At 37.3% G+C, this 27,298-nt stretch overlaps 1 protein-coding gene across 1 annotated transcript in view; it reads left to right on the top strand.

Annotated features, from left to right (window-relative positions):
* SNX29 (sorting nexin 29) overlaps positions 1 to 27,298 on the top strand; it is a 3,382,132-nt gene that overhangs the window by 2,769,873 nt on the left and 584,961 nt on the right. Inside the window, exon 19 of the mRNA XM_044089182.1 lies at positions 17,901 to 18,041. Coding sequence (XP_043945117.1) covers positions 17,901 to 18,041 — 141 coding nt within the window. The remainder of the gene's footprint in view (positions 1 to 17,900; positions 18,042 to 27,298) is intronic.

The raw sequence follows: 27,298 nt of genomic DNA on the forward strand, positions 1-27,298 counted from the left end.
GTTTTGATTGTGAGCTTGTTTTACCATGTTGTCTGTCAGTCCTCAGCTCTGCAAATTTTCCCAGATATCCCTGTTATTCCACTTGAATGAGTTAGCTGGCTTTATCTTTAATGTCTGATAATTGTTACTCTGAAGTTACATAACTCTTCCTTGTGTAAGATCTTGAACTTACCTTTCATGATTTTGTTTGCTTATTCATTTCCATACCTACTTAGTCCATTTCAGGATCATCGGAACCTATAGCCAGTCCTAGCATTCATTTGACTTAGAGGGAAGCCATTCCTGGTAGGGGCCCAATGACACTGGTCCATGGCAGTATATACATGCACACACTGTGCACATACCTCGGGGATATTTGAAAGTCAGCAGTCCACCATCTTCATGCCTTTGAGATGTACAAGGCAATCAGAGGCCCTGGCCATACTCTTGGGAACAGAATTTTTATTAAATATCACATGCTTCTATAGTAATAAAAACTTCAGTGCCAGATACCAGCAATGTATTATTTTCCATTTCCATTTCCAAAACTGGTGAGAAGAGTGCTGCTGTATCCCAGCATTTCGCATTAAATATGATACACTAGCTTGTTGATTCACAATATTTTACATTAAACACTTTCATGCATTTATGCTTTGTCTTTGTCTATTTGTGTGTTGACTTCATACAAGTACACACTTTTCTGCTTCCTTCTTTTTTGTTGTTTCCACTTCCCTTGTTTGTATTGAATGTGATGTACCTAATGATTTTGACAATGCCTTCAGGGTATCTATTGTTATAACTGATTAAATAATTTTTGATAATGTTGTATAATGTGCAATTCTTAGTATTCTGTAACATTCAGGACTTCAGCAGCCAAAACTGAAGGTGTAAAGTAAAGATTTTTTTTTTTAGGTTTTACTTAATTACTGTCTTCATGTTATCAATTAAATAGTGCTTATTTTTCTCTGTACTTCTACTGGTACAAGTCATCTGTCTGAAAGCAATACTGTTGTTGTTTGTCTTTCAGCAACCCCTTACTGGGAGAAAGCCACAGCGGAACTCCGGTCCGCTAATGATTGGCAGTAGATTTTTATGAAACGCCGAGGTGCCAGCTCGACACCCAACCTTCAACGAAGGCATGCCCATTTACGCACGCATGTCTTTCTAACACTACCCAACCGTGGGGAGGACATGCAGACTCCACACAGAAGGCACTTCCAAGCCAAGCCGAGAATTGAACGGAACCTCTTGCTGTGAGGTAACAACGGTACCCGCTGTATCACTGCAGAATACTGTCCAAAAGCAATACTAAACAGGATAAAATTGATTTCTTTAGCCCCAGCTTGGTCCGGATCATTTGAATATTTATTTGCTTTTTGCAGCTCAGCATTCATCCATTTCTTCAACTCTGTATCGGACATTAGTAGCCCATCTTAATCCTAGGGTGAGTCAACCTTTCAGCCTTGATTGCCCTACTATTTTAATTCCTAACAGTGAAGTGCTTTCCTTTAGAGTTTTAAAAATGCTAAGTGAAGCTAACACAACCTTTTGTGGAAGTTAAACATTCAGAAGCAGAAATCCTTCTCAGAGTGAGCAAAAATCATTGCTCATTTCAGAATGAGTAAAACTCAGCAGTGTTTAATTGCATTCACCTCTCCTATGCTGTAAAGAAAACCCTTATGTTGACACTTTTTTTTATTTTAGTATTTACTGAAAACTTTTTATCTTTATATGATTCCAATCATGTTTAAGTGCATCTACGACTCATATTTGAATAATTGTGCTCTGTACAAATAAAATATGTAAAACTGTACTGTGTAATAGTGTAGAGTAAATAGTATAGAATAATGCTACTTTGTGTAAATTAACTATGTAAAACTCTGCTGTGTAATACTAAATATTTGAACCTGATTTATTTGTGCATAGCTTGTGCCCTTCGAGGGGTGGTTTTTCAGTCACCTATAGCTCACTGTTTATCATGTTGTTCTTGGCTGCTGAAATGCAAATTGTACTTCTATATATGTTGCTTTTTTATTACTAATCATTACTCACTTATAGCAATGAGAGCTATTGCTCCAGAAGTCTTTGCAATATTTGTATTTTGAAAGTTAATGGATTCCAAGCCACATATATGTTTATTTTGCCCAAAGCTGGACATTTTCCTCTTTTGGGATGTGGAATCTATTTGCTTATATTTTAGATGGATCTTTATTATGTAAGTATGGAATGTAAATGGCCTTTTTAACTTGACAAAGAGGATGGAAAATTTTCAACTGTTTTTCATCTTGGACCCCATTTTCTAATGTTACAGGAGACTCAACTCAATGATGTTATACACCAAGACCTGTTAAAGGGTTTATATACCTAAGGATACTTTTCTTCTTTCCCAAGAGGAAGAAAGAGACGGGTTGCTCTTCTAAACTGTTTCAAGCCACTGATATAGAACCTGATAATTAGAAGTATCAAAAGATGATACTGTAGAATTATGATAACATTAGGTATTGTAGATCTCCCTGCAGTTCTTCCAACATGTAACAGTATCGGTGGTGCAAAAGGTAGCGCACTCACCTTTGGTGCAGAAGGGTGTAGGTTCTATTCCCACACCAGGTAAATCGATTGCTGACATTACAATGCAGCATAAAGGGGGTACTGCACTCCTGAGTGTGCTGTCCTTCAGATAAGGCATTAAACTGAGGCCCCATCTGCTTGAGTAAGCTGAGGTGGATCCCACGGCACCTATCAAAAACAATAAGGGATTTTTTTTATTTACAACCTATTTACATCTTGTTTACAATACATAAATGTACATATTTACAGAAAAGAAATGACATCTCATAACCTCCATTAATTATGAAAAGATGATTACATTCATACAGACCCCCACTCTTTTCTCCAAAACTACCACTTGATTTTCCTTATAATGTTTGGTAAAATCCATTTACCATTAAGCATAACCTCATTTAACCTTTCATTCCAAATCATCCAAATTATACCAAATATTTTTATCTACATTATTAACATATTTTATGCTATGTTCTCTATAAAAAATTGCACTCAACTATGTCCATATTTATTTGTTCATAATCTTACAATTCCTTAACTATTTTGTTTTCCATTACTTTGCCCATAAATGTTTAACTCTTTTACATGTTAAAAAAAAAAACATGTGCATTTGTCTGCAGTTCCCCACAGTACAAAAAACTCTCTCAACTTTTTTATAAGGCATATTTCCTTTAATAGGTAGCTTATTAATTTGTACTCTCCATAAAAAAAAATCTTGATATACCACATTTTTTATATACAGTGTATTCCTTTGCTTTATACTTTTGATTTTTCCCTTCTATTAAATGTTCCCAGGAGGAGGACGAGTGTGAGAGCAGCACCAAGGATCAAATGGTGGAAACTGAAAAAGGGTGATAGTGAGGTGGAGTTCAGGGAAGAGTTAAAACGGGCATTGGGTGGCAGTGAAGAGTTACCAAACAACTGGGTAACTACAGCAGAGCTAGTAAGGGAGACTGCTAGAAAGGTGCTTGGTGTGACATCTGGATAGAGGAAGGAGGACAGGGAAACCTGGTGGTGGAATGAGGAAGTACAGGAGAGTATACAGAGAAAGAGGTTGGCGAAGAAGAAGTGGGATTGTCAGACGATGAAAGCAGACAGGAGTATAAGGAGGTGAGGTGCATGGCAACGAGAGAGGTGGCAAAGGCTAAGGATAAGGCGTATGGAGAGTTGTATGAAAGGATGGACACTAAGGAGGGAGAAAAGTACCTGTACCAATTGGCTAGACAGAGGGACAGAGCTAGGAAAGATGTGCAGCAGGTTAGGGTGATAAAGGATAATGAGGGAAATGTGCTCACAAGCGAGGAGAGTGTGTTGAACAGGTGGAAAGAGAACTTTGAGGGGCTGATGAATGAAGAGAATGAGAGGGAGAGAAGGTTGGATGATGTGCGGATAATGAATCAGGAAGTGCAACAGATTAGCAAGGAGGAAGTAAGGACAGCTATGAAGAGGATGAAGAATGGAAAGGCTGTTGGTCCAGATGACATACCTGTGGAAGCTTGGAAATGTTTAGGAGAAATGGCAGTAGAATTTTTAACCAGTTTATTTAATTAACTCTTGGAAATTGAGAGGATGCCTGAGGAGTGGAGAAAAAGTGTTTTGGTACCGAATTTTAAGAATAAGGGTGATGTGCAGAGCTGTAGTAACTACAGAGGGATAAAACTGATCAGTCACAGCATGAAATTATGGGAAAGAGTAGTAGAAGCTAGGTTAAGAAGGGAGGTGATGGTTAGGGATAAACAGTATGGTTTCATGCCAGGAAAGAGCACTACAGATGCGATATTTGATCTGAAAGTGTTGATGGAGAAGTACAGAGAAGGTCAGAAGGAGTTGCATTGTGTCTTTGTGGACTTAGAGAAAGCATATGACAGGGTGCCTAGAGAGGAGTTGTGGTATTGTGTGAGGAAGTTGGGAGTGGCAGAGAAGTATGTAAGAGTGGTACAGGATATGAACAAGAGTAATGTAACAGTGGTCAGATCTGCAGTGGGAGTGACAAATGTGTTTAAGGTGGAGGTGGGTTTACATCAAGGATCAGCTCTGAGCCGTGTCTTATTTGCAGTGGTGATGGATAGGTTGATAGACGAGATCAGGCAGGAGTCCCTGTGGACAATGATGTTTGCAGATGACCTTGTGATATGTAGTGAGAATAGGAAATGGGTTGAGGAGACCCTGGAGAGGTGGAGATATGCTCTAGAGAGGGGAGGAATGAAGGTCAGCAGGACTAAGACATAATATATGTGTGTGAATGGGAGGGAGGATAGAGGAATGGTGAGGATACAAGGAGTAGAGGTGGTGAAGGTGGATGAGTTTAAATACTTGGGATCAACAGTTCAGAGTAATGGCGAGTGTGGAAGAGAGGTGAAGAAGAGAGTACAGGCAGGGTGGAGTGGTTGGAGAAGTGTGTCAGGAGTGATTTTTGAGAGATGAGTACCAGTGAGAGTGAAAGGGAAAGTTTGCAAGAGGGTAGTGAGACCAGCTATGTCATATAGGTTGGAGACAGTGGCATTGACAAAAAGGCAGGAGTCAGAGCTTGACGCGGCAGAGTTAAAGATCTTAACTAGAAGGGAGGTGATGGTTAGGGATAAACAGTATGGTTTCATGCCAGGAAAGAGCACTACAGATGCGATATTTGCTCTGAGAGTGTTGATGGAGAAGTACAGAGAAGGTCAGAAGGAGTTGCATTGTGTCTTTGCAGATCTCACCACTGTTGCACTACTCTTGTTCATATCCTGTACCACTCTTACATACTTCTCTGCCACTCCCGACTTCCTCACACAATACCACAACTCCTCTCTAGATTTGCAATGGGTGTGACAAGGGTAGACAGGATTAGGAATAGGCATATTAGAGGGTCAGCCCAGGTTGGACGGTTTGGAGACAAAGCCAGAGAGGCGAGACTGTGTTGGTTTGGAAATGTGCTGAGGAGGGTTGCTGGGTATATTGGGAAAAGGATGCTAAGGATGAAGCTACCAGGTAACAGGAAAAGAGGAGGGCCTAAGATAAGGTTTATGGATGTGGTGAGAGAGGACATGCAGGTGGTTGGTGTGACAGAGCAAGATGCAGAGGACAGGAAGAAATGGAAAGAGATGATCCGCTGTGGTGACCTCTAATGGGAACAGCCAAAAGAAAAAGAAGATTAAATGTTCCCAGAGATTCATACAATAATTTTGTCTCAATATTCTTATACTAACTTTTTCTGTTTTCATCAGGTCAATCTAGTCTTAGTTTCCTCATTTTTCTTTTTCCTTGACACATCCTTATCTCTTTTTCCATTCCTTTTCTCTCTTATTCATTTTAATTACATCACATTCTTTTTTATATTTTTCATTATTACCAACTTATTCTCTTTTCCAGTTACCATCTCAAAACCTTGTATAAATTTAAAGATATATTTATGTCGGACAGAAAAGGGAACCCTAACAATATCAGAATTTTGGATAAAAAGGTGGTGAATAATAGTCGTCCTGGTGTTGTAGAACCTGTTTTTGGTGTAACAGGAGACGAGTTGCTATGCGGATGTTTGGCTTCTCTTGTTAATCCTTTTTTGGACAATGTGCAAGACCCTGGTATTAGCAGGCAAGTTTGTGTAAATTTGAATGTTTTTTTATTGTTAGAAAGAGCTCTTGTTGAACTTAAAAGTTTGCAGTGGGATGTGCTGTTTTTTGAAAGCAGCATATTGGTCCAGAGAATGCAAAAGGGCTTGAGAATTCAAGTAATGCCGATAGGCAGTGATTTGCCAAAAGAGCTTATAGATAAATGGGTTCAATTAAACCAAAAAATGGGTATAAAGTATATGATAATGCTAGTGGACTGTTATAAACAAAAGATACATGAACTTGATGAAGATATTAAAGAACAGTATTTTTCTCTTAAGAAGGACTCTAGTAAAGAGAACTTTGAATCGAAGATTTGTCTTATTCAAGACAAACTTAATAAAGAAAATGAAGTTCTCAGAAAAAGAAAGCTGAAAAAGGTTTGAAAGAGATTGTAGTGATTATGTGAAAGGTACTGCATATGCCTTTAAGTCTTTAACAAATGCAGGTGTGAGCGCATTGGAAAAAGGAAGTGAACTTCAAATGGAGCAATCTGCATCTGTGACACCTGAAAGTGTTGCTAATGGGCAGAAAACTAGAAGAATGTTAGTGCCCGCTAAGCAAGCGGGTGCATTTAGTACTTCTGTAGGTTCTGCTTCTAGTAATTTGAACCATTTTCAGGGGATAAATGTTTATCAGGACACAGGTACAGGGATGCGCACGTGGGCACAAATATCATCTGGGACAGTGAAGAAAAGCATCCAGAAAAAAAAGAAAAGCCTTTCAGAACAACATCAAGTGGAAGAGAAAGAAAAACAACTAATTTTGTTTAAAGGTGCTTTTTCTGAATGTGACTTTAAGATTGTGAATTTATCTTGTAGACCATTGAAAAAGTATGAGCTTTTCGTTTTAAGTAAAGGTTGGACTTTAGTACATGCATCTAGGGCTCATGTTTGTGAGACTGTGAACAATCTAAGAGATAATGTAAGAAGATTGAACTTAGTGTTTTTTTAACAACTGTGATAATTTTGTGAATGTTTTTCAGTCAAATGTTTACCATAAGCCAAGTTCTTTTTAACCCTCCTTTGAGACCTGAATTGGAGGCATTTCAAAATGTGATGGAAATGCTGAGTAGAAGTTTGTCAAATAAACATATTAAAAAGTTTTTTAATTTGCCATATGATGAATGACTTGCATTAAATGACTTGATTAATGATGAGAATATTGTATTGTTGAAAGCTGATAAGGGCAATGCATTAGTGATGCCTGACAAAAATGCACATTTAAATGCGATGTCTGTTTTGTTGCAAGATGATTCTCATTATAAAGAAACAACATTAGATTTTATTAAAAAATCATATAAGTTTATTGTTGCAACTATAGTGGAATGGTTATGTAAAAATAGAATTAATCAAAAGGAATCCAGTTTTTTCGTTAGAGAACTCTATAGTTAGTAAAATTTACGGTCTGCCAAAAATACATAAGGTTTTAAAAGCTCTGCCATTTAGACCAATTGTTACTAGTGGAGGGTCAATAACTGAGGCTATGGCTATATTCATTGATAAGAAATTACAGCAGGTTGTTAAAACAGGAGACACTTAAATCAGGGATACTTTTGCCTTTGTGAATAATATTAAAAAGGTGAGAGCGGAAGAAAGAGATGCTATGGTGACAATGGATGTCAGTTCTTTATACACCACCATATCTAATAACATAGGGGTAGAATATATTGGGTTAGAGCTGGCAGAATCAAAATGTTTTAATACTGAAGAAATTAGTATTGTCTTAGAAATTTTAGATATAATAATATCTTATATTTTTTTTGGAGTTTAATGGTAAGTTTTACAAACAAACTAATGGAGTAGCTATGGGGGTCGCTATAGCCCCAAACTATGCTAATTTGTTTATGATCAGATGGGAGAAGGTATATATTAAAGCTAATAGTTATTATAAAGATGTTTTGTTTTTTGGTTGTTTTATTGATGACCTTTTTTTTTTAATTTGGAGGGTTGACTTAGCTGAGTTACTATGTTATTTTTGCAAGAGATTAATGCTGCATGTGAATATCTTAAACTTACTTGGAATTGTAGTTATTCAAGTATTCATTTGTTGGATGTTGAGGTATATAAAAAAGGTGATAAATTTTATACCAAAATATATAAAAAAAATGTGTCCAAAGTAATACATATTTGGATTTTAATAGTATGCATCCGAGATATGTTAAATATAATATTGTAGCAGGACAGCTGAAGAGAATAAGTGACTTAACTGACTGATATATTAAATATGTAGAAGAAAGGGATATGTTATGTCAAAAATTTGTAGTTGGAGGGTACCCAGAATCATTGATAGAAATTAAAAAAGAAAAAATAGCATTAGGAATATGAAAATGTCAATAGTTACACATACAAATATAGTTGATTTTCAGAATGATAGGAAATTAACTAAGAAAAATAATACAGATAAAGACTACAGTTTGGGAATGGTTATACCTTATTCAGTTGATGGTGGACAAATAAGTCTAATGAAAGAGAACTGGAAAATGTTGATGAGTTCTCCAGGAATAAAAGAAATTGTTGGTGAACAGCCTGTTTTTGTTAACAAGAAAGGTAAAAACCTAAAAAAAATGTTTTTCAAGATAAGGTAAGATATGTACAAGAAAAAAGAGAGCAGTTGATAAAATGTCTAAATTGTAGTTTTTGCAAGTATATATATATATATATATATATATATATATATATATATATATATATATATATATGGGACATATTTCAGTTAGTATTAATAATATGACAATATATGTTCAAAATGAAAATATTTGTATGATGAAGTATGTTGTGATTCTGTCTAAGTGTATAGAATGTACCTCATGTTATGTAGGTATGACAACAAGAAAATTAAATAAACGGATAAATGAACATCTGTATGCTATTCAAAGAAATGGTATTAATAACGCCTGGCGTAGACATTTTATGGATAAGAAGTGTATTGGTAACCCTAAGTTTATGGTTATAGATAAAATATATAATTTTAACATGAAACTATCAGCAGATGAAGAGTTAAAATGGAAGGAATACTGCTGGATAGTTAAGTTGTATGCAAGTCACCCACCTGGATTAAATGAGAAAGAAAATTTTAAGATAAATCTATAAAAGAAAAAAAACTTAAAAACATTAGTAATAATGGTTTGTAAATCGGACTTATTGTGAAAGGTTATGAACATTTTGATGTTTTAAAGTGAGTTGTCCTTTAAGGTAATTGTTTTCACTAATGAGTGATGAGTTTTATGTAAAATGGAATTATTCCTAAGTAATTTTATTCAGTCTGAGGAAGTTTTGATGACGAAAGCGCTTACTGACTAAGCTGCTTGATTTTATTATTTTGTTGTTGAATTCGTTGTGTGCTGGTTTTCTCCTTTTGCTCATAAATTTAAAGATACTTCATACACTATCGGGTTCAATAAGCCCAAACACCCTTTATCTTTTTCCACATACAAAACTCCTCTTTTGCCTGGATTTAGTCTGGATCCCCAGACCAACTGAAAAATTATTTCACTAAACTGCTTCTCTATATCTCTTGGGAGTATATATATATATATATATATATATATATATATATATACTATACGTATACTAACTAGATATAGTTTCCCCATCCATATTATATTTATTAAATGCATTTTTTATTTAGTGTCAATCTATACCTATTCCACATAATTTTATGTCCTTTTGAATCTCTCAATATTTTCTCCCATTGCTGTTTTATTATGGCAGACTCTCTAAATTCAGTTCCTAATGCTGATATTGTTATCCTAAAATGCATACCTTCCAATTCTTTATTACCTCCTATACCTTTACATTTTTCTTTATTAATATTTAATCCAATCTCTTGTAATCTATTAAATGCATTCTTAATTACTTTCTGCATCTCTTTTCCATTGTTCACCGTTAATATTATGTCATCAGCAGAAAACATAATAGGATATTTTATCCACATTTCTTGTATATGTTTACTCTCATCCAATTTCTCATTTAACCCTTTTGTTACACTATTCATAACAATTATAAACAAAATGCCACTCACTGGGCATCCCTGTTTTACACCTCTTCTCATCTTTATTCCTTCACTTAACCAACCATTTACTAAAAATTAATATCAGTGCTTTTATATGCTGTTTCACATACTTTTTTTGATCTTTTTACTTGTTATATTTTTCCATTAATTGTCATAAAATATTCTGCTCTATTGAATCATATGCTTTATTTATATCTACCACTATTAATTTTAGTTCTGTTTGTCCATTCTTAATTTAATCTACTATTTCTCTGTCATTAATACTTCTTGAATCCCTTTTCCTCTGACCCCCTAAATATCTTCTTCTATTGCAAAATGCAATCTATCTTCTAATCTTTTCTGCATTACCTTCATAAACAATTTATAATCACAGTTATTCAGCATTATAGGTCTCTGTTTTTTTATTTCATCCTTCTCTCCCGTTTTCCATATAAATCTCATTTCACCTCATGTATTTCTTCATAAGTTATCCTATTATTTAGCCATTCATTAAATGCTCTTATTAATATTTAATATTGCCATAACATTAACTTTATAAACATTTCATATCCTATACCATCCAATCCACCTGCCGTATCTACTTTTATACGTTTGCTTTATCCTTTATCTATTTCTGCCACTGTAATCTGCTGTTCCAATTCTTTATTTCTTTTCTGAAAACTATTTTGTCATCCACAAGCTTTTCCTTTTTACCATTTCCTTCAGATATGTAACTGCAACATCCATTATTTTAGCTTTATCTTTTTCAGTTGTCCCATTGCTACTTTTCATTATACTATCATCTTCCTTTACTTTAGGTCTCCGATATGATAACACCTCTTCCTTCTTTCCCTGTAGAAACTATTTTTGTCTGTATAATAACTCTTAAATTTTCTCTTGATTTTTCTGATAAATTTCTTCTTCTTTCCTAAAATAATTCATTTCATCCCTGTCTAAACAACTTAAAATATCATTTTGAATTTGTCCATATTCCTTATCTTTTTGTCTTTTCTCTTTCTCCCATAAAAATACATCTTTTTGTATTTCTCTTTAAATGTTATCTACCATTCTGACCAATTCTTATAAAAAAGTTTCATGGTTAAATGATCCTTCCGTTCCCAATTAAAGTCTTTCTGACAGGATTTTAGTGCACTGCTGATGAATTTCTGTGTTTGGGAGGTACAAAGGGGTAAGTGTGCTCCTTGTGTAGACATTTGACAACTTACCTTCTGACCGTCTCGTTCCAGTAATCCTGGCCACATCAGACGCATCCTCCTTGGTCACAGCATGTATACTTTCTCTGCTGTTACTGGTCTGACATCTGTAGTTCCTAGAAAGAAACATTATTTGTCCAAGAATCTAGCGGTGCAAGCTCAGTCTGTGCCTTAGCTGATAGGGTGACCCTATAGTGGCCCATGGGTTGTTCCTCAGACCATTCACTTACCTCTCAGGCTTCCTCTGGTGTAGTCCTTTCACCCACCATGATCCAGGACACAACCCTGGCATCTTTGGCTTTTCCAGTGTCCAAGACTGAGCATGGGTGAACCATTTATTTTCTTTCTCATGGAATTTCAAAGCATGGAAGTGTCTAGGGCACAAGACCTCTTGATGGGGCACAGATTCTTCTTGCAGTTGGCCACAGTAGATACCTATTAAGAAAAAAAAAAAGAAGTTAAACATTGTTTACCTGAAGACTTGGTATTCTAATATAAGGAATAATGTTCTTACCTAATAACCCAGTATAGTCAGTCAGTCCTGGTACACAGCATTTAGTGCCTGTTAAGCATGTCAGTTAAAGAAAAATTTACCTGAGGAAAAGAAAGTCAGATGAGTCTGACATACACAGAGACTGAGCTTCCTCTCCCACAGATTCTCAAACACAATTTTCTGATGATAAAAACAAGCCCTCACAACCTCCTAGTATTTGTATGGGAATTAATGGATGTTCCCACTAGTTTGAGGAGATTTTACATTGTGATGCACATGGACTTGCCTTATTCTGCTCCTTTTTCTCTTTTAGCGCCAGTCATAGAGGAAGCATAATGTACTGCCTGTAGCAACACTGAGTTTCGGTCTTCATTCTGCATATAAGCATGTAGGCTACTGATATCATCCAAGCCTTCCCTGCAGACTTAGAAGGGAAAGTTTTGAGATAGACTGGCTATGAGGGGTTTTTTTTTGATTTTTCCACATTGACATATATTATTCTTTTCTATCATTTCCATGTATGGGAGTTTGTCCTTTTTTTCTGTAGACAATTTGAGTAATCTAGTTTTTGCTCCCCCCCCCCCCCACGAAGAGAGTGCCTATCTTGATCTGTTTGCTTTTCACGTCTCAGGTTCTAAACTCAAGTAAGTATGATAGTAGCGAAACCAGAGGTCTTCAACACAATATCTGAGGTCTTCGACACAATATCTGCACGGTTTCAGGAAATATTCCTAGGTACAAGTTCAGAACTTTTCTGTTGAAATGAAGTCTGAATTGTTGAGTTCAGCTTTAGAGAAAAAAATTGTTTTATTTGACTCAAATGCTTCTCAAGTCTGTCAACAATTTGATGACAGAGGGGAATTAGTTTAGGGGGTGTCTCAGGATTTTCATGCCCACCTTTCAAATCTCCCACATACTCTCTCATGCTAAGGAACAAATCAAGATGGCAGGAAGGGAGCAGTAACAAACAGGAACCTTTCCACCAAAGGGACAGTGTTAATCTTCAGAAGGAGATACCTTCATTCTCCCCCACTCCCCTTATGTCCTGTCTTAATATCTTAAAACCTGTCCCTATAACTGGCTCTGTACATTTCTTTGGGCAGCAGATTGTGCCTTGTAGGTGTTAAAGGTGGTTCAGAAGGGATACAGTTGGAAATGGATTAAAAAAATGCCTTCAGAGGAGTTCTTCCCCTTCCTTTAAACCAGGCAGAAATTTTTTCCCTTAGGTTCTTCAGCTTTGCTCATCCTAGCAGCCATTTATTCAAGGGATAAAGGCTTCTACTCCAAACTTCTTCTAGTACCAAAGAAAGAGGCTTTTTGGAGATCAGTTTTAAATACGTTATATCTTATGTATAAGGGCCAGTCTGAAGGAGATTGGAGACTGTAAAGTGGTGGCAGGGGAAAGTGTAGTTAGGCAACATAGGATGGTGGTTTGTAGGATGACGTTGGTGATCAAGAAGAGGAGGATGAGTGTGAGGGCAGCACCAAGGATCAAATGGTGGAAATTGAAAAAGGGTGATTGTGAGGTGATGTTCAGGGAAGAGTTAAGACAGGCAGTGGGTGGCAGTGAAGAGTTACTCAATAGCTGGGTAACTACAGCAAAGCTAGTAAGAGAGATGGCTAGAAAGGTGCTTGGTGTGACATCTGGAAAGAGGAAGGAGGACAAGGAGACCTGGTAGGGGAATGAAGATGTACAGGAGAGTATACAGAGAAAGAGGTTGGCGAAGAAGAAGTGGGATTGTCAAAGAGATGAAGAAAATAGACATGAGTATAAGGAGATGAGGTGCATGGCAAAGAGAGAGGTGGCCAAGGATAAGGTGTATGAAGAGTTGTATAAAAGGTTGGACACTAAGGAGGGAGAAAAGGACCTGTACCAATTGGCTAGACAGAGGGACCGAGCTAGTAAAGATGTGCAGCAGGTATGGGTGATAAAGGACAATGAGGGAAACGTACTCACAAGCGAGGAGTGTGTGTTGAGCAGATGGAAAGAGTACTTTGAAGGGCTGATGAATGAAGAGAATGAGAGGGAGAGAAGGTTGGATGATGTGCGGATAGCGAATCATGAAGTGCAACAGATTAGTAAGGAGGAAGTAAGGACAGCTATGAAGAGGATGAAGAATGGAAAGGCTGTTGGTCCAGATGACATACCTGTGGAAGCATGGAGGTGTTTAGGTGAAATGGCAGTGGAGTTTTTAACTAGATTGTTTAATGAAATCTTGGAAAGTGAGAGGATGCCTGAGGAATGGAGAAAAAGTGTTTTGGGACCAATTTTTAAGAATAAGGGTGATGTGCAGAGCTGTAGTAACTACAGAAGGATTAAAGTGATCAGTCACAGCATGAAGTTATGGGAAAGAGTAGTGGACGCTAAGTTAAGAACGGAGGTGATGATTAGTGATCAGCAGTATGGTTTCATGCCAGGAAAGAGCACTACAGATGCAATGTTTGCTCTGAGAGTGTTGATGGAGAAGTACAGAGAAGGTCAGCAGGAGTTGCATTGTGTCTTTGTGGATTTAGCGAAAGCATATGACAGGGTGCCTAGAGAGGAGTTGTGGTATTGTATGAGGAAGTCGGGAGTATCAGAGAAGTATGTAAGAGTGGTACAGGATATGTACGAGGGTAGTGTGACAGCGGTGAGGTCTGCAGTGGCAGTGACGGATACATTTCAGGTGGAGGTGGGATTACATCAAGGATTAGCTCTGAGCCCTTTCTTATTTGCAATGGTGATGGACAGGTTGACAGACGAGTTCAGACAGGAGTCCCTGTGGGCTATGATTTTTGCAGATGACATTGTGATTTGTAGCGACAGTAGGGAACAGGTGGAGGAGACCCTGGAGAGATGGATATATGCTCTAGAGAGAAGAGGAACGAAGGTCAGCAGGACTAAGACAGAATATATGTGTGTAAATGAGAGGGAGGGTAGAGGAATGGTGAGGATGCAGGGAGTAGAGTTGGTAAAGGTGGATGAGTTTAAGTACTTGGGATCAACAGTTCAGAGTAATGGTGATTGTGGAAGAGAGGTGAAGAAGAGAGAACAGGCAGGATGGAGTGGGTGGAGAAGAGTGTCAGGGGTGATTTGTGACAGACGAGTACCAATAAGAGTGAAAGGGAAGGTCTACAAGAGGGTAGTGAGTCCAGCTATGTTATATGGGTTGGAGACAGTGGCATTGACAAAAAGGCAGTAGTCAGAGCTTGACGTAGCAGAGTTGAAGATGTTAAGATTTGCATTGGGTGTGATGAGGATGGACAGGATTAGGAATAAGTATATTGGAGGGTCAGCCCAGGTTGGAAGGTTTAGAGACAAAGCCAGAGGCGCAAGATTACATTGGTTTGGACATGTGCTGAGGAGGGATGCAGAGTATATTGGGAAAAAGATGCTAAGGATGAAGCTGCCAGGTAACAGGAAAAGAGGGAGGCCTAAGATAAGGTTTATGGATGTGGTGAGAGAGGACATGCAGGTGGTTGGTGTGACAGAGCATGATGCAGAGGACAGGAAGAAATGGAAACAGTTGATCTGCTGTGGCGACCCCTAACGGGAGCAGCCGAAAGAAGAAGTTTTAAATATTTCTTCTTATTTCACTGTCTCAGCTTTATTGTTTGGGTATTTGCAGCTTCATTCAGATTTGCAATTTTTTAGCTAGTCTTAGCTTAGAGCAGGATGAATGGCAATGTTTTTTTTATTTTTTTATTTGGATAACTTGCATATCTTTGTAGAGTTTTGTCTGAGATATCAAGAGGTCCGACACTTGAGTTTCAGCTCTTGCGTCCAATCTGGGATTCCAGATAAACTTTCAGATGACCTCCCTCACCATTACACACTGATTGTCTTTTAGGATTTCTTACAAATACTCCACAGCAAATCTTTCTGATGCAGGAGAAAGTGGAATTTTATCTGGAAACTTCCTGAGCTTTGTGAATTAGTCTTGGACTTCAGGCAGAGAGTTTCTCGGGATTTTGGGGGGGGGGGGGGGGTTACAGCTTCTGTGATTCCTCTTGCTAGTTTGCACATGAGATAAGTTCTATATCTAAAAAAAACATATGCATCCTTCAGATACCTATCATGGGCTTTGTATTAATGGAACTGCACTAGTGGAAAGTACAAATACTGTTGTGTGCCCTATCCTTTTCTTCTCAACCTCCAGGCCATTTAAAACACTATACATGCAGACCTTCTTTCTTTAGGTGGCTGCTACACAAAATCCTGTGCTGTAACATTTTCAGACTTAAGGTTCATCATGGCGCTGTTTGATATATTGGAATGTCCATCACATTAATATTTATTTCTTCCCTATTTTGTCCTGACATCTTTTAACTCTTTTTAAAGCTGTACTGCTTCATTGTTGTATTGTGTTTATGCTCTAGTCCTCCCTTGTAAAAGAACCACGGACTCACTGTGATTACCTGGTCATTGAACAAGTTAATAAGAAATAAATGGATAGCTGTCTGACTACACAGACTTCTCACAAATTATGTTTCCATATACTTGGTGGGAAATTCTCTTATATTCTTTGGCCAGTCTTTGTTATGTAGCCTTTTGACTGATGTATTATTTATTTATTTAGCTAGGCAAGTCTCTCTGTGCACTACACACCTCTCTTCAAAAGTAATCTGCAAGTGCTACCGCTGGTTAAGACAATTTTTTAAGGTCATACAGTAGATCAGTGGAGACTGAAGGATTCAAAACCAGAAGTATTAGATGAAACATAATGCAATTTCACCTTATAGCTTTATTGCCACTCCCTTTAATGGCTGTTTATGTATGTTCCAGTAAAGGATCTGTAGTCTATATAGTTTCAAAAATGTGAAATAGTCCATGCTGATTGTTTTTGTATTCTGTCAGTTCACTTTGTTGTATTATTTGCTTATGATCATTTGTTGTTATGTTGGGAGTTCTGAGTAGCTGCGGAATTGCTGCCTCCCCTCAGGGTGGGCGAGTTGACTCCTTGGTCCCTCCACTGTCCATACCACTAAGTAAACCGAATTGTCTGGGGAGTAGTAAGGGCTTCATCCCTCTATGTCATGAGATTGCCACGCATTTCTCTTTATAGTAGAAAATCATCCTTTTATAACAAAAATAATTGCTGATGTGCATTCATCTGTCTACAACTGAGTGCACACGATAATTCTGCTACTTGTATTACAGTCTTTAAAATATTAATTCATGCAGAGGTTAGCCAAGGAAATGGAAGGCAGCTGGTATGACTCCTGTTTGCTTTCACTGAAGTATTAATCATTATTCATTTTCAGGATGTAGTTCCCAATGTACTGTTAAATTCACCATTATGTTGCTGCCTGATAAACAAATGTAAACCAGTATTTCAGGATGTAGTAACCATACAGGTGCAGGAAACGTGTTTTAGTTATTCTGGCTCTGCATCAGTACAGCTGCAGATAAATGACCTCTTGAGGTAAACATGCTATGCATAAATACAAAGCCAAGGTTTGTAGATAAAGATTATGGATCATGTACCACAAAAGCAGCATCTCTCCTTTTTAAATGTTTTCTCTTATACTAGGAATTTAAATGTTTTCTTTGGTGTTTTTCTATAACTTCAATGAGTTTATCAGTAAATGTACCCAAGTTGGTTTTCTCTCACTTTTGATTTATTCTGGTTTTATAGATTGTGTGTGCAGAAATCATAAGATTTGTACATTTATAATGATGCAGATCCACAGTTTTTCTACAAAAACATGTCCTGGTTTAATGTCCCTATCCTGTATGCCAACTTTAAAATGACTGAATTTATGTATGTATTCTTTAAAGGCATACATAAATGCCCTGCTTATATTGTTTATCAAAATGTGTTTAAAAAGCCTTTGACTTTATGCTAGTTGTTTCATGAGCAAGGATTCTGTTTGTTAGCTGTATGTTATGTCCTGATGTCCTTGGTAAGAATCCCCTAAGATGAGCAGTCACTCTTTTACTTTATGATTAAGTAGGTTCTGTAGATTCAGTGCAATAGCTTGGGATGATTGACTACTAAAGCGTGCTTCAACTCCTAATCCTGAAAGGTGTAAAGAATCATGATTTAAGTGATGCTACAGAGTTGACCTCCATTTCTTTCTGTTCAGGTTTATATCCGAATCCGTGATGATGAATGGAATGTCTACCGTAGGTACACAGAATTTCGGGGGCTGCACCAGAAGCTGCGTGCCAAGTATCCACAAGTGGACACTTTTAACTTTCCACCAAAGAAAGCTATTGGAAACAAGGTACTGTGGCTCGTGCCATTTTCTTGCTTTTTTTTTTTCGTTTAACTTTTGTATCCCTTCAGCTTTTCCTCTTGCTACTATCTGCTTGTAGTCTCTTTATTGTAATGGCAGAGGGGTGATGATATACCTAGCATTTAACTAGCATCAACTCGGCTGGGTTTTTATTTTTGGACTGCATTTCTGTTTGCTCCATGATGTTTAGAGAAGAATCCCACTGACCCACCAACATAAAATAAGAGTAACTTCAACTCAACTTTTTTATGTATACATTTGGAGCCTACAGAGGCTAACAACTGGTTCTGGAAGCTAGGCTTCATTAGAATCAGTGTACGAGGCAGATGTGTAGATAGTTGCTTTTTGGTACCCCTGCCTCAGAAATGCTGCAGTGACATTGCTAATGGCAATCATTTTCACTGAACCACTGTTTACTTTCCTAGTCATGTACATAACAGCCTTTCTTTAAAAGATCTCTGACACTTAGCTCTCTTCAATGTTTTTCTGATGGTAGAGATTTGTGTACAGGTCAGATCGGCTTTTCTGCATACCCTTGTGTTTTGCACTTGAGATTTTTCATTTTTTTCATATGTTGCAGCCATCCTTTTTCACAGGAAAAGTACTTTAAGGCATTAACAAAACCGTGTTTTGGAGACGCACTATTTTTTTTCGTTGAACAAGAAAAGGAAAACACTTTACATGGTAACACAGGGAAAAAGGCAGAATGATGTTTTTTGTCCAGTTTCCTGCATGGCTTCTTTAAAACAAGTAATATTTTGTTTTTCTGCTTGAGGGAAGCCTTTCTGGTGTCAGTACTCAGCAGTAATTGAGTGGTGACAGCTTCAGTCTAATTTTTGACCTACGTATGTCTCTAGAGAGTGGTATATTTTGTCTGCATAACCCATCCATTTAAATACTGAAATATGTATCGAACAAGTTGCACATCATTTAGGTAATGAGGCCTCTTTGCGTTATTGAAATAAACTGCTTCACCTGGCCTTCACACTGCTCCAGATTTGAATAGGCTGCAGGTGATGGTACTTGGCTAATGATATTTTATTTCCTGCTGTTTTACAAATAAACAGCATGGCATGACTGAGAATATATTCTTTAAAGAGCAAGGCACTGTTCTTCATGATTTATAACCTTATAAATATATCACAGAAAAAAGTCTTAAATTAAGGTTTATTTGTATAGAGAACCTTGTACAGCTCAGAATTCATTTGATATGCTATATGTTACAATTAAAAAGTACGTTTTGTAACAAAGTAATTATTTATATGTCACATCATTTGTTGTGAGAGCAATATGGAGAGTGTAACATATATTTAGTCTTTTGGACATAGGTACTTCTGTGTATGAATGAGAACACATGTTTCTAGTATCAGGACAGTAATGTTCAACACTTTGTCTAGGATGCATTACAGCAAGCCTTAAGTGGATGTTGAGATGATGTGAGGTAGTGCTAGCTATGCCAGAAGGAGTATCACTGTGGATGTGCAACATATACCAGCATAGTTAGCTGGAGTTTTGTAAAGAATTTTATGTAATTCGTATATCAAACTGATTTGTACAGGTGCTTCTGTTGAACATGTATTGGGAAGTTTGCTTGTGTTAAAAATTGTACCAACAGTGGGTCTTGCTGAACAGAAAACAAATACACCTGTATGTCAGACTGTATTGTAACTGTTGAAATGAATATATTGTAACAGAGGATACTGGAAGAGAAGAGGTTAATCTCAGTCCAGCTAAAACTGAAAAATAGTCTGAAATTAAATTACCTGGTTGGGCCATAAAGATTGCATCTCACAGTTCTGACTGCAGCCAGAGATTAAATGTCTGTAAGAAGGCTGGCTTAGTAGCTCTGTAAGAACAGTGGAAGTGTTGAAATTGTTTTACAGTTTCCAGATGCTGTTACACATCTTAGCAAAGCTGTATGTGTGTGTATTGTAACACATATGTGCAAGATTCTAGCTCAGCTTCTAGTAAATGACCAGATACAATGTCATTCTATTCCCAACACTGAAATGATTTTAGATAGTAGTGAGAAATGTGATAGTGTCACTCAGCGTGCTGTTACACATCTTAGCAAAGCTGTATGTGTGTGTATTGTAACACATATGTGCAAGATTCTAGCTCAGCTTCTAGTAAATGACCAGATACAATGTCATTCTATTCCCAACACTGAAATGATTTTAGATAGTAGTGAGAAATGTGATAGTGTCACTCATCGTGCTGTTTTGAAACTGACAGGACCACTCACCCACATCATTTTACCTTGCTGTAGTAAGTAACTTAACTGGGGAAGAGTAATTCTTTAATCATTCAGGAAAATATAATGAGATTAGTTTGGTATTGTTTTTCTGTATCTGTATGAATCTATCCATAGGTGTTATTTTTAATATTTTCTGTGATTGAAACTCTGGTGTTTATTGTAAATAGATATTCAGTATTTCCATGTTATTTTATTATTTATTACTAAATATATTTAAACTTTTCATTGTGACTGGTCTTTTTAGATGATATTTTAACCTTTGAGGGTACTTATATTTATTTGGTGGCACTGTGGCCGCTCCTGAAAGTCTTGCTGTTTGGTCAAGATTACCATTGGTATTGGTATTAATTTCACTCAGTATAATTGGATACCCTGTTTAGAGCCTTAGAGTAGCTGTTTGGTGGCAGTGGAACTACCTGCTAGCCTGGGCATAGCTGGTAAATCTGTTCCAATCTTCCCCAGGTGTGTGTGTGTGTGTGTGTGTGTGTGTGTGTGTGTGTGTGTGTGTGTGTGTGTGTGTGTGTGTGTGTGAGAGTCAAATCTCAAACAGCGTGTGTGTGTCAGCTACTTGGAACAGAGACACAGAGCACTGGTTTCTGCAGAGAGAGAGAGAGGTAAAGTTTTATTTGGGATCTGGAAGGGAAAGTCCAGTACCACGACTGGGTATGCTCTTCAGGGAAATTGTGTTTGGTGTGGAGAGCTTTATCTGAAAATACTGTGTGTATCTGTTTTTGCTCCAAGTGAACGTCCCTCACCAATGTCAGTGGTGAGGATCGAGGGTCCTTAATTACTGCCCCAGAGCCGGGACTTCACAGATATACATTATAAAATTTTAATGTGTAGCTGGCATAATGTGTGCAATTAGTGAAATTAATGCCTTTATATGTTTGAGAAGTATATTCAATTCCAGTTTTGTACATTGCACAGTATTGCTGCTTTTTAACTTTCTTGGGGAAGAAAGTAAGACTTGAACATTTGGATATGCCTAATCACTTAGCTTTATTGAAATTTAAAGAGTTTCTTTTCCATTATGGAGTGATTAGCATCAGGTGTGTCTACCTTTACTATCAGTGATCTAAATTTGAGACCACAGGAAACTGGAAGGAAGGACTCATCAGTGGCTGATGCACCTTTCTCCATTGGGAGGATATGCAATTTGTTGCTGCCAAAGAGACCACACTGAGGGATAACATGATGGACAGCAGGTAGAGGGCCATAAAAAGCTATTAGTAGAAAAAGCCTCCCAAGGTCTTTTGCATTTGGGAGCATGTCTGATTGTGTGCCTGGTGTCTGAGAACTTCATGCTGTTGCCATGGAACAGAGTTAATGGGTAGTGAATAAAATGCCATCTTTTGTGATGGCCCTTGAGACAGCTCCCACTCTTAGACAGAACAAATGGTCAGCAGAGACAGTATGAGGAACTCCCATAATTCTGCTAAACCATGATGTAAAAGGTAATTCACATCTTTTACATAAATATCAACAGTTCATTGTTACATCCTGTAGAGCATTTGGTCAGTGCCTTGTAATTTAAAAGATGCCATTTTCCTAGCCTGATTGTCATACAGACTACAGAATATTATTAAATCAGTTGGGAGGGTGGCCTAATGGTTAAGGTGTTTCCCTTACAAACACAAGGTGCAGGGTTTGAGTCTCACAAGGGATAATTGGCTAGGCTTAAAATGGCTCACAAGGGCAGTTAGCTTAGTACTAATCTATGAACCTATGGTAAAACCTCAGTTTTAATATGTTTCAGCATAGCTGTTGCTGCAGTAGCAAAGTGTTTTAGCAGAAATAGTTAACTATAGTTTTTTAATTGCAAAAGAAGAGCTTTTGTAGGATTGTACACCAGAATGGTGACAGATGGAGTTTAGTAGTACTCCAACCACTTCTAAATAATTTTAATATCCTGTAAAGAAAAATAAAGCAGGAAGAATGCAACTAGAAGTCAAAGTTGAAGTCAAAGTAAACTTTATTGTCATTTAGAACTATACACGTGTAGCCTAAACAACATTTTGTGCATCAACTCAATTCCTGAGATTACAAAGGAAAGTGAAACAACACATACAAGGAGAGAAATAAACATAACTAACAAATACAATACTACTCCCAATACACACAAGAAAGAGTAGAGACAATTTCCAACACTCATAAATGAAAATACCCTCCCCTGAGTTACATTAACTACCCTATTTAAAATAATACAAAACACACTACAGATTAAAATGCGTAAGTTATTTTTCTAATATTGCACTTGAGTGAGTTAATACTGTCCATGGATATAATAAACAAGTATTGCACTTACTTGGAATGTATGTAAGTATATATTGTACAAATAAATAAAAATTTACTTATGTGTCCACACTCCTGGGACTAGTGCCCGAGTTCAGAAGTGTAATTATTGTAGGGTAGACACTGTTACTGAATCTTGTAGTCCTGCAGCGGATGCTGCAATATCTCCTGCCAGATACTTAAATAGTCTATGCGCAGGATGTGTGTTGTCCTGTATTATTTTGGTGGCTTTTCGAATGCTTCTTGCAGAATAAAGATGTTATATCGATGGAAGACTGGAACCTGTTACCTTTTCTGCAACCCTCACCACTCTTTGTAGCACCTTCCTTTCTTTAACTGTGCAGATTCCAAACCAGACTGTGAAGTTGCAGGTGAGGATGTTCTCTATTGCAACTCTATATAATATGAGATGTGTTCATATATTTTAATTTACATCTTAAAGATGTATTCATATTTATGATTGAAATTCGCATGGCTGTTGCTTTTCGGGTCCGTTTATCATGCGGCTTACCCTCTCTGTGTAGTTTGAATGTGCCCCTTCTACCAAACTGGATTTTCATGAGAGTGTCCTGTTTCTTCTTAAATTCCACAGACAGTCTGAGAGGTGAACTGGCAATTCTGTAAACTACCTGTAGGTGTTACATGCAAATTACAAATCAGAACACCCCTCTTACAACACTTGGCAATTTATCTTAACCTTGAGAGCTAGAGCAAAATTCCCCAGCAAACTAGAACCACCTCCCACATGACCTTAGACAAGAAACTAACTCACCTTGAAAAAATCCACAGGGCTACATTAAGCAAACTTATTTTTTCACCTGCTTTATTGATAAAGGTTAAAATTTTAAACTCTGAACATTTTAGATTAACTGTGTACTAAAACCGCAGCAGAGCTTCAGTCTTAATTACAGTACTTTCTGTCTCTTAAATATATAAATACTTGTGTCTCACTGTTTGCACTATACTGTTCACTCACACACAGTTCTAGTCATTAATGGGGTAGTATATTAGCGTATTATGTTATCTAAGGTAACAATACTGTTTATGTACGTAAATGGGACTCTTTACACTAGAAATTGTTGTACTTAAATCAAACTGTCATGCCATCTTATGGAATGACAGTTTGTCAGTCAGTAAATTGCTTTTGTCTGTACTATCCTTGAAATATTTGATGATTTCATTGTGCCCAGATCATGACAGAAAAAAGGTCCTTGGACCAGTCTACTTGACCTGTTAAGTAATTTAACTAAGTAAGTAAATTAATTAGCAAAAAATGAGCAGTAAAAAGCAATAGGGAAAACACCAGGCACAGGATTCCCCTGCACCCCAAAAGCCACAGCAGTCCACGCAGTGTATTTTAAAAATGAACAGTCTTTTATTCACATCAAGAACTCCATAAGATTTAGTGCTTTCATGTACTGCACCATAGACTTCATCAGAATCAATTAAAAAACATTCTTCACTGATATTTATGCCATTTTCAAGCCAATGAGTTCCTTAATTAACAGCAACTACTTCATTAGCTTAAAGCAACAATAACAAACTGTTACTGTAACTAAGTAAATTAATTAAAAATGAACCACAAAAATGTACATCCTTTTCTACTTCCCTGGTGAGAAGCAGCTGTTGTAGACCCAACATATGTCTGAGTCAGGCCTTTTGATTGTTACCTTCCTCTCCTAAATCAGAAATTGGCTGTAGATACCTCATGTTATGCTTGTGGGGTGCCCAACCCCTAGCACTAAAAATAGAGGAGCTTTGTTTTCAGTACCTGTTCAAAGAACACTTAAATATAAAATGAAATGGTCTTGTATCTGGGTGAAGTCTGTCATGTTAGTTCTGTGCCCATGAACTCTCCACTTAGTCTTATTGTACCAACACTGGATTTTTTTAATGTATAGTACCATGGTGATATGGTCATAAACTGACCAGGAATCGTTTACTGTTACCAGTTATACAGACTGGTTATGATTACCCGGATGCAGACATTTAAACAAGTCTACAAGCTGTTTGTGTTTCAAGCCAGCAACACACCACAGCACCATGTCTAAGCAAGTAAATGCTGTTTCATCATTATTGCAAGCTGGATCAGGGCATAGTTTGGGTACTAAAGAAATGAATCTTGTCACAACTTAACATCCATTTCCTGGTGTTCCAGTCCTCACTTCCACATCTTCTGATTCTAACAGCAGATATATTCTTTGTAACATAGACTTAAATCCTTCTTTCTGTTTTTATCACTGCTTCTCCGATACCAGAGGTTTTAGTAAAAATGAAAATAGAGGAAGGAAGGATTCATTCCGGTAGTTTACTTTTGGCCAAGATAGTCATCACTGACAGACTCCTTGACACTGCTCTCATCTCCACAAATGGTTGCAAACATGGGTCCCCATTATATCATTGAAAGAGCAGATCATTGAACGGCATTTTATCGAGCATGGCATTCGTCAAACTGTTTTTACTGATGGGGGGCTGTGTCTCGTGATTTTAAATGTCCTATTTAATTGAATGGTTTTCAATATGTATTTTTTCACAATGATGAAGGGTTACTACCCAGAAGCTTTGTAGTAATTAAAGAAGGTATTAGCATTTCAAAGCTCAAAGCTCTAAATCCTGACAATTTGGAAGATTTTAGGTTGATTCCTAACTGCTAACTTTTTGCTGATGTTCTTACAGAATCGAAACTGTCTAGTACTAGAGTAGTTCTGCCTGTTCAAGTACTTCTATTTTTAGTGTCAAAAGAAATCTATCGAAATAGATGATGTTTCTTTTTCTTATCTTCTGCAGTGTATTGTATCAGCTTTTACACTTGACACAAAGCTCTGGAAGTTTCCTCTGTGGCATAGCATGTATCAGTTAATTCTGGATGCCTGTTATTCAGTCAGTCACTCACTGATTTCGTGTAAGACAAGAGGTCTTGTCTAGTGAGCTTTCTGCAGCTTCAGGCTGACTGGCCAGTTTTTTTCAGCTCCTGGTTCTGCTCTGCATTCTAGTATTTTTATTTGTTTTAATAACCAGAACATGTTCTCCTTATCGGAATATAAGGAGGCTGTTCAGTCCACCCCCCCCAAACATAACTCACAAAGAACATGTTCTCCTTATCGGAATATAAGGAGGCTGTTCAGTCCCCCCCCCCAAACATAACTCACATTATGCATGAGATTTTATGATGCTTCCATTTGGGAGAATGAGGTGTATGGCTCATTGGATGGAGGGAGGCCTTTTTAGGTTCATAGGTAAGTACTAGGCTGGATGCCCTTGCAGGCCATTTTAAGCATAGCCAATTTGTATGCACAAATAACTTCTAGTTTCGTTATAGATTGTCCTTACCCATCCCTTGGTTGCTAATTTTATATTACCTCTAATGAGAATAACTGGATCATACCATACATAATTTGAGGGGACCTCCCTTCCATGGAATAAAGCATTTAGGATGTGCCACTGTTCATTAGTAGTATGGGGGCAGTCCTGGGTTCAGGTTTCTGTTTCCCATCCATAGCTCTAAGTTGCAGTTGAATATAGACAGGGATTAACTTATTTTATACAGTTGGGAGGTCTGTCCCACAGCAACGGTATGCTTTGTGTGATATACCTGCCCTTCCAAACCATTCTGTTGATGTTGCAGTAGAGGTTTGTTCCCTAGATTGAGCATTTCTGATGCATTTCATTTGCTGATGTGCATTACGTCCGTCTGTAATGGGTCAGAGGATGTCTTATATGACCGACACAGGTCACCTCTTAGTAGTCTGTACAAAACTGAGTATAGCTCTCAACTGCTATGGATTAGACATAGCACTATGATTTTAGCCCTCATATGTAGCCTTGCTCCTCCTAGATTTATGATGTTCCTCATAAAGTCAGACCTATTTACTAGTACATAGTTTACTAAAGGCATAAAACAAGTGAACCTCATACAAAGATTCACTCCCCGTGGATATCTCATATAAGGACCTCCTTATATTATGAAAACTAAGGAAGTGATTCTCTTTCTAATCTGCTGTGTTTTTTTTGGCTAGAAGTTAAAAGGATGGGTAAGGCGTTTAGTTTTTTTGATTGATTTTGAGATGTTCCTTCTTGCAGTACTAGATGAGTATTCTAGCCTGTAGAACGCATTTTAAGGACTGTGTCTGTTTGCTTTCTGAATTAGAAAGAATGAATATGGGGAAGAGAAGGACTTTCCTATGCATTTTCTGCACGCACCAATTCTCAGAGCCTGATGGAGAAGTCCATCTGTGAATAGCGTTATTAGAATTATGAATAGAGATGAGTGGGAGCTGCTTGTATGTGCCTCAGGAGTAGGTCAGTTTAGAGACAGTACTGAATAAAAAAAAAAAGAGTTGCAGTTGCTGGTGTTATTTTATTCCGTAGCTTACATCACATCTGGTAGCTCGGCATTTTGCCTTCCAAGGATAATACACAACACATGAGCACACTATTTAAATTCAGTGTCCCCTGCTGGTTGGATTAAAAATCAAATTCATTATATTGAAACATTCAACTAACAAAGTACTGCAATATTCAAATTTGCTAAACATGCCATAAAGCTATGTGGCATCCTGATAAATATTCAATGTTCTTACACCATAAGAAAATATGTAAAAATACTGCAAAATGACATCCTTATAAAACTATATCAGCTGTCTTATACTGATGTTAACTTCAAGATTAAGCTCTCTGGGATGGAGCGTTCTGAAGT

Source organism: Protopterus annectens, chromosome 12.part0 (genome assembly GCF_019279795.1).
Source record: "Protopterus annectens isolate FY-2018-M chromosome 12.part0, PAN1.0, whole genome shotgun sequence".
Taxonomy (NCBI): Eukaryota; Metazoa; Chordata; order Ceratodontiformes; family Protopteridae; genus Protopterus; species Protopterus annectens.